The sequence below is a fragment of the Leuciscus leuciscus genome (genome assembly GCF_965113295.1).
Source record: "Leuciscus leuciscus genome assembly, chromosome: 12".
Classification (NCBI taxonomy): domain Eukaryota; kingdom Metazoa; phylum Chordata; class Actinopteri; order Cypriniformes; family Leuciscidae; genus Leuciscus; species Leuciscus leuciscus.
Window position 1 is genome coordinate 33,493,126 of NC_138736.1, and position 21,730 is coordinate 33,514,855.

At 38.3% G+C, this 21,730-nt stretch overlaps 1 protein-coding gene across 1 annotated transcript; it reads right to left on the reverse strand.

The window, feature by feature from the left end:
• Positions 1-683: 683 nt before the first annotated feature.
• LOC309511147 (uncharacterized protein) lies at positions 684-14,210 on the reverse strand. Its single transcript, XM_082186244.1, has 4 exons — positions 13,717-14,210; positions 7,764-8,075; positions 5,678-5,995; positions 684-5,593 (listed from the first exon to the last, which is right to left on the reverse strand). The coding sequence occupies exons 1-4, from the start codon at positions 14,048-14,050 to the stop codon at positions 5,154-5,156; spliced, it is 1,404 nt and encodes a 467-aa protein (XP_082042370.1). The 5' UTR covers positions 14,051-14,210; the 3' UTR covers positions 684-5,153.
• Positions 14,211-21,730: the final 7,520 nt, after the last annotated feature.

The window sequence follows — 21,730 nt, forward strand, 5'->3', positions numbered from 1 at the left end:
GCTGGTTACAACAGGCATTCTTAAGATGTAAAACAATCAGAATCATTCAACCAAAAACAAATATATAACTTCCCTATAGTAACAATTTCTGATCATTGACCAAATTTTTCTGCAACATTGAAAATAATTAGATTTAGCATTGATTTTCTGTGTATGTGGTTCATAATTACCTGGATCAAAACAATGATTTTCTGTAAATTACAAAAAAAAAAAAAAAAAAAAAGTTGCGTTAAATTTAAGTACAACCAACTTGGATGTTTAAGTAATTTCAAATTAAATTACATTAAACTGACTTAAAAAATGTGTTGTCAAAAAAACATACGTTGTCATAACTTATTGATCATATAATTTTTTTAAAGTGTACCAAATATGAATTAAGTAGAGTTTTCATTAATCACCCAAACACTTTTCCCCCCAATTTAGAGATGTTTATTTCAACAAAATTATTACTGAATGTAAACGCAAAGGCATTAATTAAAATTTAACGGAGCACATGTAATTGTCTATTTTCACCATGCAACTATATGTGAAAAGGTCCTGAGGTAATGAACTGAGCAAACAAACAATCTGATTTCCATGTAAAGCTTTCAGACTACCAACAAAACTGAGGTATGGATGTGTGGAATAACAGTGCAAAATATATAATGGAGTAAAGAAATAAAATAAAGGAAAAGTAAATGGAACAAACGTAATACTTGGCATTTATTGGTCAAATGCTGATCCTCTATAATCCATTCAGAGCTACTCTTTAACACAACAGAAAACTACTAAACATGATCCATGGAAAAGAGTCGATCCAATTGGTCTGAAGAAGAGTTCTTTTCAATACAATGCAATAAAGATTCTTAATAAAACAGATAAAAGGAGTCATCATGCAAAACATAAAACAAAACATCAAAATGCTCAAGTAGTTTCAAAGAATGCTGCAGTTCTCTGGGAGAATGAATGACTGCAAAGCTCTTAGAACTAATTTTTCTGACTGTCTGGCATTAAGTTACGGTTGATTTTGCTTCGTAAAAAAGGGTACAAAAATGAACAGGCAAAAGCATTCTTACAGGATATCAATGCTGGTCAATTGAGTTATCATCACGATCAACTTCATGTAAAGTCAGTGACTGCAGACGCGCACACAAACTATTTTAGGCACTACATACCGCACAAAGTTGCAATGTTTTTTTTTGTTTGTTTGTTTTTTTCCTACAAGAGACTGCATCACACATTCGCTATTACTAACAGAATAAACAGCTGCACCCCAAAGAGATTATACATGCGCAGTTTCTTTAATTCATGGTGATAAATAGATGAGTGTACATGGGGCCATTTCACTGCATTCAACTAAATACAAAATTCTAGTCCTTCAATATCAAGTTAAATTGCTTATTGTAACCCAGAACAAATGGAAATATACCAATATCACCAGACCCTGTTCAGTCATTTGGATCAATCAACTATAATTCACCCAAAAACGTAAAATCTGTAATAATTTACTCACCCTCATGTTGTTCCAAGCCTGTATGAATTACTTTCTTGTGTGGAACATTAAAGAAGATGTTTTGAGAAATGTCTGAGTAATTTCATTTTTGGGTGAACTAACCCTTTCCAGTATCGTTCTCCTGCATCGATGGAACAAGCAAAGTTTTTTTTTAACAATCTTAATTACACAGAAGTCAGATCTGACTAGCAGTAACATGGATAAAGAGAACTATTACAATATCTATAGCTGCTGTTCAGATGAAAAGCACTAACCATGAGAAAGGAGGAGTTCTGGTAAGTTCTTAGCAAAGGCATGGTGCTAAACATTGAGCTTAAATCTTGAACGATTAAATCTAGGCACTAGCAACAGATGACGTACTTCATTATAGTCTACTAATGAAGTTAAGGGTGTGGTCACACTTGTAGCTTGGTTCGGACCATAAAAACACATTTAGTCCTGGTCTGCTAAGCGTTCACCTGGTCTCTTTGGTCCATGTTGCGTTCATATTTCATTTGAACCGCACCAGAGTTCGTTTGGAAGCTGAGCGAGACCCATCTTTTCAGAGGTCTCGACTCGCTTCTTTGAGGCACACCAGAGTTCAGATGGTAGCGTTCACACTTATTCAAATGAACCGCACTAACAGAGCAATCGCACCAGGGTTCGTTTTTTCCGAACCAAATATGCCAAGTGTAACACACGTTAAGATACTTTATAAACCTGAAAATAAGCTTAGACCCTGTCCCAAATGGAACCCTAAGCCCTTGCAATCTTCCTCCGAGTCCACACAACTGAGTTCACAAGACCACAAGTGCATATGAAGTGTGCCATTTGGGACAGGGCCTTAGGGCTCATTATATAACATGTAATGGCCCATAATGAAGAAAAAGAACACACAAAAAAATACTATATAACATGTAATGGCCCATAATGAAAAAAAAATTATTTCAATCTTTTAAGAGCATGTATGTTTCAAATAAGGTTCCCTTCATTGTAATCTTTGGGTCGCAAGTTCTTGGTACCTTCCTACAGAGAGATATTAGATAGTGTTAAACAAAATAAGCCACATTTTTAAATGCACAATCAAATAATAAGTAGGCCAACAGCAAGTCCCGTTCCATGTGTAAACGTTTCTTTTGAACAGGACCTTAATAAGTCCCAAAGTATATGGTCCCATCGATGAGGTATTGATCCAAGAAGTAACAGTAACACCTTGTACTTTTTTCCCATCATGCTTATTACCGACAAATATGATATTGTAAATCTTCAGGGAATGTGCGTAACAAGTAGGACTTCGCTGTTAGCGTTCCCTTCGATATAGGGCATCAATTGTAAGTGCAGGGTTCGTCTGCCTCTCTGAAAACTGTAGATAACAGCTTCCATAAGGAAGACTCCATATTTAGATGTAGGCCACCGATGCTGGGAAAACCAAATATCACAACCAGCAACTGAGCCTTTCTCAAAGTTCAAGATGTAGAACCATGCAAACACTACAACGCAATCAGTACAGGAAGACACTACTCTAGTTGAGGATACTGGGAAAGTCAGATCCGCTTATAGTCACTGAAACAAGAATATGAAGGGTTAGGAACTTCAAGTTTCTTTCCAATAACCATTTCAAAGCACTTTTCTTGTCCTCCTAACACCAACTTCATCCTTAGACTCCTTGCCTCTTGAAGACAGCTTCTTGGTTGTGCATGTCATGCGATGATGACAATTGTGCAACTTCAAGTCGAAAACTGCAAGCCATCCTCTATCCATGGTGAAAGGTTAAAGAAAAATTTAGAATCGGACATACAAGTCAAAACCTTAATTATATAAAAAATCCAGTATGACATCTGAACATAAGAGGTATTTCATGTTGAGTAATAAGTCAGTAAGGAAAAGATGGTCGATTTGATCGCAGGAGACGCATTACACAATCTCGTTCATTTTTACACATTTAAAAAGTTTGTAAAAAAAAAAGAAAAGAAAAAAAGACAAGACCACCATGCTGCAAGGGATCTAGCAACTGCTCTCCTTTCCTTTTCCATGATAGTTTCATGAAACGTATGAAATATTTACAAAGTTTTATGAAAAGATTACACCAAATGGAGAAAGGAAATTCTTCAAATTCTTCAATCTTATTGTGATGTCAATATAGCCCTACTACTCTGATATTTACAGTGTGTACACAGCTTGATACTGGTATTTGTTTCTTCCAATTTCCCCCAAAATTAGGGAACCAAAACAAAGAAAAAAAAACACATTTTAAATCATGTCAGATGACAAATCCTTTATGTCCGAGTACCTTTCAACTAGAAAAAAAAGGCTACGAGTTTTTTTTGTACTTCCTTCAGTACTTGAAACTAGGGATGCTCCGATAGATCGGCCGCAGATCCGATCTCACAAACCGATCCCAATTTGATGACGTCAAACTTTAGCGCCACAGTCACCTGCAGTCCTGTTCTAAAGAAATATCACGTGTAGGAACATTGGCTGAAGGATTTAACAGACCGTATTCAGAGCAGCATCACGACAGGTATGAAAGGGAGGCTGTGAGGGATAGACTTACCGTGGATTCAATGGCCTCCGCTGTTAAAAGCTGTATAAAGCCCCTAGATCACTTATAATTTCCCACAGATCATATTGGCGGGAGTTGTTCGTCTACTAAAATTTCTCGGAAAGATATTTTTGCAGTGTTTTGTCAGCAGAACAATCCAAAAACACATTAAATAGTAGAACATCCCACTGAAGAGATATATGTCTATCCCTCACAGCCTTGCTTTCATTCATAAAAAATTCAAAGATGATGTTGCTGTGAATAAGGTCTATAACGAACCTGATTCGCTGCCTCTGTCGTCTGCTCTCGGTGTCTGAGGCAGGGCTCAGGCAGCTCCTCCAAACACACACACACACAGAGCAGACAGCGACAGGGAAACTGAGGATTTTTCATTCTTCAGGTCAAATCATATATTCTTGAAAAAATCAGTTTGCCATCAGTTGTCAGAAGATGAAAGTGATATCTTTGTCGTAGTATCCTTTCAACCTTTTAAGGGGATTTCCCATGACTGACATCAGCTCTGTTCAATGCATTAACGCCACTGAAGAGAAACATCAGCTTCAGAGTAACCCAGGTGACTCGTTGCTAATCGATTAAGCTTTGTAAAGTGGCGCTCAAAGTTCAAATAATTTCAACATCTTGTGGAGCCACAATGTAACTGCAGTGACTGACAGCCTGCAATTATGTTCAGTTATAAAGTCTTGAAGGCTCTTTAATAAGCCAAAGAATCTTAATATAGATGCTGTTTTGAGTAAGCTATTTTTAAAATGGCCTATCAAAATGTTAAAATCAATATTTGTTGTGCTTCTTTATTTGATCCTCAATAAATTACAAAATTACTGTAAATGATATAACCAAGGCAACATCTGTGGTATTACTTTATCTGAAAAAAAAAATATGTTAACAATTACAGTCAACAGAGAGCGTACATATCACTTCTATAAAGCTTAAATGATCAGGATCGGCTGATAATGATAAGAAATCGGTATCGGCTGGTAGTCGGTATCGGCTGCAAAAAATCCTGATCGGAGCATCCCTACTTGAAATGAATTTGAAAGTCTGACTCTTCTCTGAAAAGCAACAAACATTTGAAAACATCCCTTTCCATTTGCTAAATTTCCTCTGAATATGAACACGTTCTCATATTGTTTTGTCCGTGTGCGTCCGTAAGTGAGCCTGAAGCCTTGAAGACTGGGAGAAACTCTTTCCACATTGTGGGCATTGGTTGAGCGTCTCCTCGTGCGTTTGCCGGTGAGCTCTGAGAAGATGCGGTCGGCTGAACTTTCTGCCGCACTCTTTGCAAGCATGGGATTTCCTCCTACCTTTGGGCTTCGAGGACTCACACCTGCCCATCGTCTCGTCGTCATCTTCGTCGTCCACCTCGTCTTCGTCCTCCACTTCCTTTTTCTTATTCGCCTGGTTACTCTTTGAACCTTTGCCGACTCGCGAATCAGCTGGGTCCACGGACACTTCTTGATTGGGAACAGCATCCATGGACTCATCGTCATCCTCGAGCAGCTGGGATGGAAGCGTCAGGAGTCTTTGCAACATAGACGGGGATCTGATTTGAGAGTTGTCACCTGTATATAAAAAGAGAACGACTTGAAACGTTGGTATGCTTTTAAATTATAATCGCACTAGATCATCAGCACAGCGCCACCTACCTGTGGAGCTGACGACAGGAACGCCTTGTGTGTTTGAGGACAGAGAAACAACCTCCATATCATCTACCTGCAACCAGGGTGGCTGTCCCACCTCAAGCTCCAGTTTCCTTTGAGTGGCCAAGCAAGACGGCATGAGAGCGTCTCTAATTAGGCTGTCCATGCTAGTTACCGAGCCCGAGCTCAGCTCGGTGCGCTCCTCCATACTGGTGGTGACCTCTTTGATTTGCCAGAAGTCACTGCACCACTTCTGCCCAAAGACTTTGTCCAGGATGGGCACCCAGTCTTGAGCCACTGTAATGACAGTCTGCTTGTCTGGTTCTATTAAGAAAAAAATAATAATAATTAAGGAGGAAATTAAGAACAATGACTTATTTTTAAGCTTAATTTACTCCAGGGTTATAAACTGGACTAAACTGGAAATCCAAATGAACTTTGCTTGCTGATTTAGCAAACAAGGATCCAGAGGAATTTAGTTAATAATGTAAATAATGTAGAAATCGCTTTTAAATACCTGGGACATTTCGCAAAGTGATTTTTCATTTGAAAGCAACAAGTTAGAATTAAATTGTTAGAGTAACTGAAAAACAATGTTTCAAACATGTTTCAGCACAAGCACTTGGGTCTGGGGCTGTTTATACCTGGCCACTTCATGCGTTTTCTGTGAAAAGACCAGGTGTAAATGCCCTCCGAAACGCATTCGAGACCGATTTAAATTCGATCGCTCAAACCACTTCAGGAGGTGTTCTGGGCCGCATTTCAGACGAAACTGGACAAGTGTAAATGCATCTGGTCGTTATTATATGTAACCAAATATGTAAATTTTACTCCAAAAAATGCTTAAAAAATAAACGTGTGAGAGCGTGTTATGGGTTATTTGACATGTTACAGCCAGATATGACAGCGCTACTGCAGCACGCATCACCGCAGATGAGCAATCTATTCATCAAGCCATGCAAACGATCACAAATCAAAGTGAAAGAAAGTCGCAGACGCTTAACGCACAATCATCTTCATTCAAAGTAAAGAAACGAAATTATCTTACCAGTGCTGTTGCCACTCTCTCCTATTGCGGTCTTTGATTTTGAAATTAGCTGATCAATAACATGCAGCTCGTATCTGTTGCTTTCGGTGACGTGAACTCCATTAAATCTGCATATAGCACGGGAATTGAAGATCGGATTTATATCCGTTTTGCGAAAACACATTTATTTGACCAGGTGTAAATGGAATCATTCTGATAAATCCGATCTGATCAGTAAAAACACATGAAGTGACCAGGTGTAAACATGCCCTTATTCACTAATTACCTGCAATACAGGCGATATCTGTCTGAAGATGTTTAAAGTGAGAAATCTTGGGATGAACTGTTGGCCAGGTCTGCTTTGTTTTTACATAAGAGCTTAAAAATAGAATTCTGAATGAAACCCAAAGAACAGATGGCAAAACAAAGTATTTTTGTTTCTGGTCTGTCCACTGTTGAGCAATAAACTGAGGCGTGCCAAAATAATGTGTTAATAACAGGGGAAATTCAGTTTTGGTGTGTTGCTGTTTTTGAACAATGGGCATATTTTACTTAAAAGAGACGTTTATGTGCATTTTTCTATTGATCATGGGAGCTATAATTCGTCAAATCACAAGACAATGATGCCAAACATCTGCATATACAGCCTGATGTAGGAACACTGTTACATTGACATTCAGTTACAGTAAAGTATTACTGTCAGGGTAGTCTGCTGAATCCTCCGCAACTTAGCTCTCAGAACTGATCTGAAAGACAGTTCACCTGCACCAAATAAATTGCATTTGTACGGTAACCTGGTTTTCATAATTCTTTTAGTGAACCGTGTGCTAAAACAACGCAGACCTTGCATGCAAATAAACAATGTTATCAGCAGGCACAATTCATTTGGATTCAATTCTTCCCACATTGTTCTAAACAAAAATGAAGCAATTCTATCCAACTTTACATTTCGGTATGTTAAAAAAAACACTTAATTAGCAAGAATGCTTTAAATTGATTAAAAGTGACACTAAAGATATTTATAATGTCTATTTCATATAAATTATGTCTTTTTGAACTTTGTACCATTGGTGGGCTCAGTTTGATCCTTTTCCCACTCTTTTTTGGGTGATTGGTCCTGCAGGCCTTTCAACTCTTGCTTTTCTACTTTGGAACTGCTTGGAGAGGCGGAGTCATTTTCAAAGTCTTCCGGTACCACAGCAACCCCGTCACTGGTTGCCACTATGTTCTTTTCCTGTAGCTGCTCTTTTAGTATCTGGTTTTCCCGCTCCTTCTTGGTGAACTCCAAGAGCAGGTCATCAAAGCTGTCTTCCACAATTTTGGTCAGCTCACTAACGGCGAATTCCAGCACTCGTTCCATAACAGATTTTAACTGACCTTAAAAATGGAGACAAAATGGGGGACATCATGATATATTTACTTAGAAAAAAATCTATACGGTGAGGTTCTTATGACACAAACAGTTAGTTACTGCAAATAAACCCTCCAATCTCTCTCTGCAGCATCCACACACTGCAGCGAACTGCACCAAATAAGACCGCTGGCTGACATTTATGAGAATCACACCAATTTGCTTCCCTCCTTACTCTCAGCAAGCGAAAGTTCAGATTTAAAGCCTCAATTACACTGTCAAGATTTTAAAGCAATCTAAGAAGAATGTCACTACCAAAGGGTTTCTCTCAATGGAGATGGAGAGATGGAGCAGGGATCTCTGTTACATACTGTGTAAAATTGAGTGGTATATAATAACATTTGGCATAACAACAGCAGTTTGGGGCCTGCAAACACAAACCTTTGAAAACGGGTTTCAAAATGCACGTTTTTTAAAATGATACCGCTATTGAATTTGCGGAAACGGTGACGTCATGTGCATGCATATTATATGTTCAGTCTATAGGCACATAGTGTTTATTTACAAAGAGACATCGCCAACTACTGGCCTAGCATGAATAACACAGCGCTTTAGTAGTTTTCACGGATCCATGTGAAAGGGGAGAGTTTTGACAACATTATCTTCTGTACGCGAAGAACGCAAAGCAAAAACTTTGTGTAACCGTACCGTACCCTAAAAAGTAGTCCAAAATCCTTAATGTTAATTGTGTGAGATAATTATCAGGTAGTCCAATCGAAACTTCAGCAACATAGAAACACAGACAATCACAAAAAAACAATTACAATAAAACTAGTGATTGAAGTCAATATAGAATACATACATGTTTGGTCATTAAACAATTAAAACATAAGCTGTCGATATCAAACTGTGTTGACTAAGAAGATTTACTTACACCACATTTGTGTACACATTTGACACCACAGCTCACACTAATGATGAAAATCTGCAACATATTCTAGACAACATGAAATATCATTCACAAACCAGTTTACTTCTGTAATGTGATGAATTGCAAAATGAAACTGGATATTCAAGAAAAAGAAATGTAGTACATGACTTGACTTGATCCTTTGGCAATTGGATGGATCATGCAAAGTGGTCTATAGGCCCTGTTTATATACCCTGGTAATCCAGAGTTCTCGCGAGAGCACAAGTTGAATTTGCTCAGCGAGTTACTCTGGTGTCGAACAATGATGCTCATTAAATATGCCCCTCGATCTGAGCTGCACCAATCACATCGGGTTATCTGATATAGGCGGGCCAGAGGCGAGCTAAACAGATGACGACAGCGCTGTGACGTCAAAGTCATTAGTAAACATTGCAAGATGGCTATGGATGAACACCAGTTGTTTGAAACGGCTTTGGCCGCTACAATGAGCGAGTTAGACTTGGCTTTATCTAAAACAGGAACAGAAGACGCCGCTCGAATCGTTCCTTTGCAAGAAGGACGTTTTTGCTGTTTTGCCGACCGGATACGGTAAGAGTATAATCAGAGAATGTCTAATAAGGTTAGCTCCGCTGGTAGCTGGGATTTATTGTTGTGATTGGTCGTAGTGATATCCAATTGCGTGCAGTGAGATCTTCAAATGCATGCTTGGTGCCGCCCCTCGAGCTGGCCGATTTTCATTAGTCGACACCAGACCATTACTCTTTCAGATTTAGGTCTGGATTTCCAGGCTACTGTTTATATACTTGATATTAAGATGCGTTTTGGTCAATCGGATCACAAGTAGACGAGGGATACACACACCCATTTACACTTGGTGTTTTAATCTCTCTTTTGTCCACTTTCAATCACTTTTCATTTGGAAGTGGTCAAAAGTGGACAAGCTCAAAACGTTTTAGACCCCATTTACACCTGTATTTAGCGTTGTCCACTTGTGATCAGACTGACGAAAACACATCATAATACCAGGTGTAAACAAGGGTTTGCAGTATCAGGAACGGTACATTGTGCTTGGTAAGCTATGCTTTTCATCTTCAAACCAAAATTAGGTCTTCAGCCGACAGTTTAAATCCCGTCTAGCTAGCGTGCTTCCCGTACTGTTTACGCATCAGATCAGTAGGTGGAGAGTAGGCAGTCTTTTGTAGTTCGAACACATTTACACTACGAAAATGTGTTTTCAACTAACTCTGGAAGTGGTTAAAGGGATAGTTCACTTTGAAATAAATTTTTGGTATGTTTTAGCTTACCTCAAGGGCATCCAAGATGTAGGTGTCTTTTTTTCCGCAGTAGTTTCAATTTTGATATTTTTAGGTCAAACCGTTCTTGTCTGTCAGTCATATAATGCAGGTCTATGGTCACGGTCTCAAAACACAAGCACAGAGTCCAAATTAAAACAATTCCCCGTCGTCCAAATTAAACAATTCCCCATCGTAAGTACACATTGATGGCCTAAGACACGAAATGAGCGGTTTGTGTGAGAAAACGAACAGTATTTATATAGTTTTTACCTCTTGTACACAGCCACGTCGAAGTGATCTGATCTAACGTGTACGCAGACTGGTGCATAGATATATACACACCATCAATGTGTACTTACGATGGGGAATTGTTTAATTTGGACGACGGGGAATTGTTTTAATTTGGACTCTGTGCATGCTCTTTGAGACAGTGACCATCGACCTGCATTATATGACTGACAGACAAGAACGGTTTGACCTAAAAATATCAAAATTGAAACTACTGCGGAAAAAAAGACACCTACATCTTGGATGCCCTTGAGGTAAGCTAAAACATACCAAAATTTAATTTCAAAGTGAACTATCCCTTTAAAAGTGGACAAGCTCAAACTGTTTTAGACCCCGTTTACACCTGTATTTATCATCGTCTGTTTGTGATCAGAGTAACGAAAACACTTCTTAATGCCAGGCATAAACAGGGCTTATATGACAGGACAGGAGAGAAGCTGAGGTCCGGACCAAAAAAAAAAAAACATTTAGTCATGGTCCTCATATTGGTATTTTAACAAAGAACCTAAAGATGCTGAAAATAAAGGCATAGGGATATGTTTACAACCTGATTGGTCGGCTTTTATGATGTACATTTCGCAACAGAACTGATCAAACATCCATACCAATGCTTTGTTCTGGGCTAAATGCACATATGATGGTATTTTGACCAGCTGAGAACTCGTGAAGAGCTTATAAAATGTGTAAAGGAGCAAAAACAGAGGCAGGAATCCCTCCGATACACATAAAAATGAAGATCTGCTGCAAGGAGATGCGGTTCTGACGCCTGTACCGAACTGTGATGGGCAACATCGTGACTATGACGAGAAAAAAAGGAATTCTTGAGCATTCCTGCTTAGGGTTAGGGGTGAATCTTGTTTTTGGTTCGTTTACATGTCTTTGGTCCATGTTGCGTTCATATTTCATTTGAACCGGACCAGAGTTCGTTTGGAAGCGGAGCGAGACCCATCTTTTCAGCAATCTCAGTCTACTTGTTTGATGATGCGCACCAGAGTTCAGATGGCAGCGTTCACACTTATTCAAATGAAGTGCACTACTAACAGAGTAATCGCACCAGGGTTCGTTTTAATCGAATCAAACATACCAAGAGTGAACACAGCCTGAAAAGTAAGAGCGCTTTGTGACATCAATCAAAAATAAAAAAGTAGTTTCAGAGGCTTTTATTTCTTTGGAATAATGAGAACTAATGAATTATTCACAAGCATTAAAAAAAGCATTAAAATCCATTTCAATTTAATTTTCAGGACTCAACAATTAAAGATTTTTTTTCGGGCCCAACCATAAAATATGACCAAACAAAAAAGTATTACAATTAAAGATTTAACACAATATTATTTATAACAAATATAAAAATATATATATTAAAAAAAAAAGACACATTTTCATTTTTGCAATGCATTTTTATATTTGCTATAGCCTAATTATATATTTTTTTCAATAAATGTTGTTTTCTTATTTTTTTTTCAGTTCTCTTCACAAATATATGTCTTTACAAAAAGATTATAAAACAGGCTGCAAATTACACAGCTAATGTAACTCCATAAATTAATTTTGAAGGAAAGCGAAACACTGATTTTGAAACACTGCAAAATTTACTAATTGGTCTGACATTTTTTAAACATTCCTTTTCTGATGCTCCCAAAACTGTAAAAAAAATCTTTAATTCTTGCATTGTCTACTGATTTTGAATTTGCAACAATCACAAAATACACCAGATTGTGTCTGCAAGGCATAACACGTTTTTCAGTGGCAACAAAGCAATGGTTGCAAATTGCCTGGAACGATCTCACACTGACACAGGGTTAGTGGGTCATGCTTACTGTTGAGCCCTGATGTTGACTTTAAGAAAGCCGCAATTGAAAATAAATATTTACCTATTCAAATGCAATTTTGAACTGTATGCAAGGTAAATGGAAATATCTAATATTTGACTCTAGTCTAGTGGTGTATCTCATATCAAATAAATTAAATGGGTATTGTTGAAAAAACGTAGGCCTATGCATTACCATAGCATGTTGACATGCAAGGGGTATCATTGGGCTCCTTTGTAATTTGGCCGCAGCCCCTGCTTTTGTAGAATGAAGACTCTCATGATACTCCACCCCCCCTCAAACCCCAACCATGGATACCCTCCGCAGGGTCTGGAAGGTGTGGCTTCTTCTAACCACATCCATTGGCTAAAATGCAAGGCAAGGACACCCTCCCCATGGCTACCGTCACCGGAGTATGAAAAGCAGCGCTAAGGAACAGCTCAACGACAGAAGCGTCATCACCCAAACCAGCCATTGGCAGCAGTCATAACAAGTCAGCCACACTCCAAACATCAAACTGTCTATGTGTACATGCCCGCACAGGCCTGAGGACTGCTAAGAAAGATTCATTTCAAAGACCAGACATCAAAAACGTCCTTAAATGATACGATTCCACTCAACAAAGACAAAGACATCTGTCTGAAACAATGGCGTGTTGTTCCCTACAGTCTACTTTGAATAACTCTGCAGACTTGCACACTTCCTTCCTCAAGAGGATTTGGTTTTAAAAACAACACTTTAACTTAAACGACTTCTATGGATGAGTTTATCTTAATTGCTATCTGAACTTCAACAAGAAAATAAATATGTTAGACTTACAAATAAGACTGAAATCCAGCTTTTATTATTAGTCATGTTTTTAGATCAGGGTAGCTGGTTTCTAGCTGGTCTAAGATGGTCATAAGTTGGTGCAAGCTGGTAGACCATCTAGGACCAGCAAGAAAACAGTTTAAGCTGGTTTTTGAAACATGATGTCTGGTAAACCAGCTAATGGCCAGCAAGAAACCATCTAAAGCTGGATTTTTCCATCAGGGCATGGTTTGGATTTAACAACTTGGTAATTCGTGCCACGTTTCTGAAATGTAGGGGCGTTTAACCACAATTCGGGAATTGAAATGCATGGGTGCAAAAAAACTAAAAACTAAAAGGGACTAAGTTTATTATGACTTCCTCCTTCCGTTCAAAATGGTGTTTACCCTTGTTTCATAAACCTCGTCACTGCGTACCAAGCCATCGAGTAAGATTTGCATTGTAAACATAAGCGCTTCAATAACATAGGTTATTGTACAATATTGTGCATTTAGTTATTTTCTACTCAATAAAAACACAGTTTTAGCCTTACCAACTGCTCGCCCTTTCTGTTCACGCCTGAGCGTTTCAGACTGATCGCCACATTCAGAGCTCTGACTGGGGGTGTGTTGCTTTGTTCCATCGTTCGAGTCTGTTTTTCTTTTAGACGCATTGCTTTTACCGTTCCTTCCGTATTCTAGCTCCCGTGACTGAAGGGTTGCCCTTAAACGCTGATTTTCCTGCTCTTTGGTGGCTGTTTCCAATAGCATTGAATCCAAAGTGGCCCCAACAGTCTTGGTGATTTCCTGAACGGCGAGCTGCACAACCTGCTCCAGTGCGGACTCCAGCTGACCTTGGAAAAACGAAATGTAGAGGGACCCGTTCATGTTTACAACCGCTCCGTTGAAAGACCTCTGTCATTCTTCCTTTTCCCACCCGCCAAAATAGTGTTAAATATACATAAGTCTCCCAGAACAACTGCCTAATAAACAACAGTTACCCCTTTTCTCGAGAAACACATCGTGGACATGTATACACCCCTTAGTAGGCTGTACCGTAATCTACACCGTGAAGTCGCACAGGGAGTCAAAGTAGTCCAGAAGCACATTAGTCAGAGGATCTTCCCTCAGACGACCACTTCGCCATTTTGCCCCAAATTTGAAAACGTCCTGCGCACATTACCCAGAAACAACCCATGGCAAAACGCCGTTTCAACATTCAATAAAGTAGTTTGATGAAGCCGTTAGTAGGTTTGTGCATCCGACGTTTTGTAGTTTTTGACTGAGGTCAAGGGGTGAGCATAAATGACCCGATCAATTTAAAACTCTTTAACGTTTAGTGGATTATAGCGTCTCAGTTATTGCCTGTTATATACAGTTATGCACTACTTTTTTCGCGCATGCTATTTCGATTTTCCAGCATATTGACTCATACTTACTACAAAACGTTTTAGCGTGCGCTCCTCTACTTTAATTACGGTAAAAACAGCCGCTGCATGATCTAGGAGGAAAGCTGGGCGAGTATAATGGCAGATTACAGATTCAGACGTTGTGGTGCATGGTGCGTTAAAACTGAGCTGCCTGCTAACGTATACTTTTCCAAGATAATTATAGTGTTTTTTGTTATTGTTGTTGTTTTATTGCATAAGAAACATGATTTTGAGAAAATAAATCCACGGTTATTATTAATTATGTGATTATTTATTATATTGACCACGCCCACAAACATTTGAGATAATAGAAAAGTCCATGATGTCTTCTTTAAGGTGCAGTATGATGCTGGACTTACAGTGGACAAAAGCATATGACTGAATCTGCTAAATGTTCAGTTAGGCTACTGGAGCCATTGTTAAAGTCACTCATTCATTACTTCCACAAGCAAAATGTGTGCCCTCTTGAGGCGACCCGCTTCATGTTAAACAAAAACAAACAAACGATTATTATTCTACTAATATGACTGCAGTCTTCATCTCTTGGAAATGGTCATCATGTTTAAGAAGTCTTGTTCGTTTCCTTTTGTGTAAAACCTTTTTAATTCGTTTTTGAAGTTGTAAACGGCAGGAAAAGAGCTCCCTTGTCGTGCATGGGACCTGTGGCCACAAATATACCACAGCCCCGGTTCCTGTTCCTCCTAACTGCAGAGTGCAGAGGAAGAAGACTGCGGGACTCACACCAACAGTCTTACTAAACTGTCGGGTCTTGTAATGGGGCAAAGCGCGAGGCAATAAGCTAATTTGAGGTATTCTTTCTGTAGATATAATGTACAGCTTCTGTACACAGGGTCATAGTTGATTGTTCAAGATCACACATTATTCAATTATTAATAAATTTTGTAACCTACATATTTTTCATGTTTTCCAGATGATTTTATGTAGAGTGAGCTTTTGAGAAAACCGATCCTCCATTGAGGACACAATTTTCTAAATTCATTGTTTTGCAATTTTAAACAGTTTTCTTTTTGCACTTTTCTTGTTTTGTTTTTGTTTTTGGTCAGCAGGTGAAGTCCCATTCATGCAGTATTCAACCATTAAACTTTAAAGTAAGGATTAAAGCCAGATGTTTATCACAACTGTTCTTGAAAAGTCTTTAAAGCACGTGTTTAGTAATAAAAGTGACAGCACAAAACAGTTATTTATGAGTACAAACATATTCATAGCCTATTTTAACACGACTTGGCAGCTGTAGGCTATTACATTAGAAATAATGCCGTTTGAAAGCGACGACTACATTTGAAAATATATTTCAACCAATAATTTTTATACATTTCAACCAATACATTTTGTCATTTTCTATTAGGAAAGTTTCTGAGGCATTTTAAGCAGTTAATAAAGCCTCAAATGCATTAAATGATTCAATAATAAATAGAATATTTATATAAATCATTTAAAATTGATAAACGAAGGATGGACCAATATAGTAATTTATGAAATAATATTCTTGTTGTGCAAGTTTTGTGATGTCATTGCCTAAAGTGCATGTTGCTCATCATGCAATACTGAAGATAAACCATGTAAAGGAACAGGGCTTGTTACTATTGTACTGTGAACAACATGAGTTCAGTGATAAGCATGACAGATAAGCAGAAATGTACTCTTATCATACCATACCATGTGCCACATTTCACCAGGATAATATATATATATTTCACCTTTTTTAAACAAAACTCTGTTTCAAAGTCTGCAGCATATGCTTCTTGTAAAGTATAGGGCCTATACAGCTTATGAATATGCTCTAAAAACAGCACAGTTTTCAAACACCAGGGGGTGCAGTATGATAACTGTTATCAAATAAAACACTGTTTTAATAGCTTCAAATCATCCATTTTGGCATTATGGCTAAAGTACCGAAAATTGCATTAAACTTTTTCAGTGGAGAACAACAGAACAAAACAATGCCTTGAGTAATTCAAAGTAACCTGATTAGGGATTATATAAACAATTATGTTTACATTTAAGTAATTAAATGACGTAAAATAAGCTGCTAGAGTTTTAGGTCAAGACCTCCAGTAAGCACAAGGTGACAATCGCTAGGTCAGCCAGGTCCTCATGGTCTCATAGACCTTTAAATCGTTTAAAACAAATACAAATCATTTATTTCATTATTACAGTGCAATGTAGTGCAGTTTTATGCCAGTTGGATGGTTTGGTCTGCTATTCTACCACACCAGCAGAGACCAGTTTGAGGATGAATCAAGTTGATATATCCATTTTACCAAATAGGACAGTATTCAGTTCTTACAGCCGTGCACTGAAATGACAAGAACATCCCAGAAAAACTCATTCAGAGCACTTCTCTTGAATTAAACATGCAGAATGTCAAACTTTTTCAGTAGAGCTGATATCTTGCTTTTTAAGTTTTAATCTAGCTATGTTACCTAATGTGTAGATGTTTGCCTGAACAACGACTGGCTCGGCACCCCTATATCTAAACTCACTAGACTTATGTGCCCTGGAGAAGCTTGCGTTCTGCAAGTGAACAGCACCTTGTGGTGCCATCTAAAAGTGGCACACAATCATTTTCACGGACCTTTACCTTGACTGTTCCATGCTGGTGATCTGTCTTACTCAACCCGAGCTGCTGAGTCTTTAGCCATTTTCAAGAAATGGCTGAAAATGCTTTTTCATCAACACTTGACCCATTAATATTAACACTATTGTATACCTATTTATAAAAAATAAAAATAAAAACTCTTGCTAGACTTACTGGGAATAGTCACATGCAGCACTTGCATTTTGTTGCCCTAAATGTAATGTAGATGATTTTGAAACCTCCCGATAATATGAGCTGTGGAAAATTATAAGTGATCTAGGGGCTTTATACAGCGTTTTACTGCAGATGCCATTGAAACCACGGTAAGTCTATCCCTCACAGCCTCACTTTCACACCTGTCATGGCGCTGCTCTGAATAAGGTTTATTGCAGTGGTGAATTAATGACAGGTAATGAGTTCCTTCGAGATTTTCCTATTGGGTTTTATAATGGGGTTTTTCCATTTATGAGTCAAATAAAACCTGTAGTAAACTTTACGATACTTTCACGTTTTGTTCTACAATGTACACTGCACACACTCACACCCAGCTGTCTTATCTAGTTACTTATTAGAAACATTTGCAAAAATGAACATAACAGCTTCAAATGGATGTGCATTTTCACTATGGATGTGTGTAATTTACGTTGTAGAACAAAACAAAGTATGTTTACACAGGCTTTATTTTACACCTAAATCAAGGAAAATCTAGAAAGTTTGTCTTCTGTGTAGTAATTACTCCACAACCGCTAAAAAAGTACATTATATATAGTATGAATCTGAATAATCTGGACGTAGGCCTACTACATTCGCCATGTTGCCCTTATCACATGGCCTACAGTGTCGCCGCCATTCACAAATCCTCTCCCGGGGCCTCATGGGATAGTAAAGTGTCCATATGCACACTTCAGAATCTCACCGGAAGTACTCTATTTTTTTTTTTGAGCGCTGTGAATTTGTTCATCCGTGCACAAAATTACCAGTTGTACTATGATGAAAATGCAGCGAATGAATATTAATATGGCTACCTTGCTTCATAACATAATGCAGGCATTCATGCCACCTATTTAATATACATATCCCCAAACCTTCCCCATAGCAGAATTCGTAAATTCACAAGTACGGCTCCTTCTCAGCCAGTCATTTAGGGATAGTGATCTAACGTCTCGTTACGTTATTATTAAAATTCATGAGCCAAGCCATGGATAGAAGAATACCACTGAGGCTGAGAACCATCACATCTTATCATATTATCATGATAATGACCAGTCCAACTCATATACTGAACATAGGGCCTACACAACTATTTGAGTTTTGTTAATGCAATTTCAACCATTGATTGTGTTTTGTTATACATTCCATAACATCAAAAATGTCCTGTCATGGTCATGGATTCATATTATATGTCTGTTTTCAACCAATGTTCTATGTAATTTATTTTCTAAGATTAAAACTATCCAGTAATTTAAAATAGAATTTCTATGGTTTCGTGTGAGGGCGAAACTTCTCCCATTGCATCCGCTTGTCGGAGAAAGGATTATTGGCAGTACGAACTGACAACAATCTATGGACTTTTAAGGTAATCCGCTAACCTATAGCTAGATCTTTTTATTGTTGCTGTTTTATTTGATTTAAATACCTAAATGTTAGTTAGAAGAAGTAAAATAAAAAATAAAAACGTTTAGGCTATCAATCTATACGATGGACATCGGTTATGCTCATCTTTGCTCGTTCCTTTGAATGTATCTTGAGTAAAACGGCTCTATATTTAACAAAGCACATATAAATGCACACTTCCCGAACTGGAAGTGATGCGACCTGTTACAGAATAAGGAAGTTTGTTGCGCATAACCCCAATTTAGCGAGTTGACCACCAGAAAGCTGCTTGTTTTAAAAGTGACTTCTCTGGCTATGCAAACTATGCTTCAAGCATTGCAACACTGCTGACAATGGACTTTTTTGACCACACCTTTAACATTTTACTTCAGGGATATGACAGCTTGAGAACAAGAATAATGCATTGTAGACTATGTGTATACTATTACGGGGCCCTTATTTAAAGCTTGAAAGCATCAGTCCACATTCAATGTAATTGCATGGAAAAGTAATCAGGACAATTCCTCAAAATAGCCTACTTATTTTGTGTTACACAGAAGAAAGTAAGTCATGGGTTTGGTATGATTGCTGTGAGGTGAGTAAATGATGACAGTTTTCATTTTGTTTGAAAAATTCATTTATTTGAAATAAAAACATTCAAATAATGTAAAAACAATAAAAATATAAAATTATAGAATTTTAATGGGAGAAAAAAAAAATCTTGAGTGTGCTCTTCTATTGTAAACCCCTGGGGCCCTGTGTCGCCACTTGCCGGTGTTGTGCCAAATCCCAGTATGGGTAGGTTTAGCATTGGGTGTCGGGGTGGGGTTAGGATTAGGCAACCAGGTAGCAGCAGGTGGGTAATAATTTGGCAGGGAGTTCAAATTTGGCACAGGGACTGCTGTAGCATTGAGATGCAGCTTGGCACGCATTTAAGATAGACTGCAAGTTTCTCCCTTCACTGCCGCTGCACTCAGTGACCTGTACGCGGGTCATAAATTGCAGTACAGAATGCAAAACATCAAGCCCTACTGCAGCAGTGCGCTCGACACAGCCTAGCAATCAATTCAATGGTGTGTTAAAGAAAAAGTTCAGCCAAAAATGAAACATCTGTCATCATTTAGGAACACAAACCAACATACCAACGTTCCATTAGTCTATATGACTTGGCATTTTCGTCCTTTGTGTGATGTTGCAGATGATACAAGTTTGGAATGATAAAATGTACATGACAGACTTTTTATTTTTGTGTGAGCTATTACCACATCTTGCATTGCTCAGTAAAGCTTGTATTCAGATCACAGGCCTGTCAGACCGAAGAACTTTACAACTGATGTAACATCTGGGTCGAACTCGGCTACGCTGCTGGTGTAAATGGGTTAACCCACATTCCACAGCAAGTGTTCATGGCCTAGATCACAATCGGGACTAAACCAAGATATGATGCTGCGTGGCACTGGGAACCGAGGTTACAAGTTATATATTTTAAATGCACATTGGTCCCACAACGCAAATTGCTATTTGTGCCTTTAACAAAGTTTGTTCATTATAAATTGGTCAAATACGACTGAGTGCCAATTTAAAGTGGATTTCTGGTGTGCCAGAGGTACCGTGGCTTTTTGAAAGCTGCTTGGATGAACAAAAAACAGAAAGCGAGCTTCAGAATAAATTAATCTAATCACATAAAGAGTTTTCATTGCTATGATCAGAGGCAGAATGAAACCAATAGCGAAACCTTATTGTTCTTGAGGATCGGATGAAAAAATATCTTGTCTCTAAAACAATTGTATTCTAAGATTGTCAGAGCTTACTTACTTACTATTCAAATTAATTTTCATTTAACATTACTCATTGTTTTTTATTATTATTTAAAATCTTAATCTTATTTAATCCTAATTAGTTTCATTTTGAATAAATCAAGCTATTGTTTGGCTTCTCAGGGCTTCCTTAAAGAAATATTGGACATAGTTGCTACCTCAAGTTTCTAGTTTGCATGAAACTCTGTTGTGTAGGAGAAAAGGGCTGAATACATCAAAATGTCATGATATCTGAAAGAATAAACTCCCCTCAGAGTGTTTTGGTCTCTTCTGACATAACATGCATTGATCTTCAAATAGATGTTCTGAAGGAATAAAGTAATAAGCCACCAGCGCAGAAAGATACGTCTCTCTGGAGGAGTCAGCAAGTTCCTCATCCCACAATAAACATCAGCTGCATAATCAATCTGCAAAGAGTCAAGGTATTATTTCTGTCACTTCAAGTGACCTTTTTAAATATACCAGGTTAAAAATCTCTGTCATGCTGGAATCGAACTCCTGGCAGGTACTTAATGGGCAAAGGTGGGTCATTTTGACTTTGGTAGGCGATCTGATTGCAATTTGTCTTGAATTGCACTTTGAGAAGCAATGCTGCGTTTAGATACAAGATACAAAATCTTCCAGGGAGTCAACAACAATTTCACTCATTAAAACATATATAATGCATAAAAACTTATGACCTGGTTGCAGTTTGACACACAAAGATGAGCCAAAACATTATGACCACCTGCCTAATATGCTGTTGGTCCTCAACATGCTGCCAAAACAGCATTGACTTGTTAAGGGATGGACACTACAAGACCTCTGAAGTTGTCCTGTAATATCTGAGCAGCAGATCAATCAAGTCCTGTAAGTTGCGAGGTGGAGCCACCATGGATCGAACTTGTTGGTCAAGCACATTCCACAGATGCTCAATTGGATTGAGACCTGGGAAATTTGGAGGCCAGGGCAACACCTTGTTCTTCATCATGTTCCTCAAACCATTCCTGAACAATGTGTGCAGTGTGACAGAGTACATATCCCGCTGAAAGAGGCCACTTTCACCATGGAACACCATTGTCATGAAGGGGTGTACCTGGTCTGCAACAATGTGGCTCGTGTCAAATTGACGTCCGCATAAATGGCCGGA

Excerpts from the sequence above, each read along its gene's own strand:
- LOC309511147 (XM_082186244.1), bottom strand. The coding sequence starts at position 14,050 with ATGAACGGGTCCCTCTACATTTCGTTTTTCCAAGGTCAGCTGGAGTCC. Across the intron at positions 5,996-7,763 it reads TCAAACTGAGCCCACCAATG|AACCAGACAAGCAGACTGTC; the intron begins GTACAAAGTTCA and ends TTTTCTTAATAG. Across the intron at positions 5,594-5,677 it reads TCCTGTCGTCAGCTCCACAG|GTGACAACTCTCAAATCAGA; the intron begins GTAGGTGGCGCT and ends TTTTATATACAG.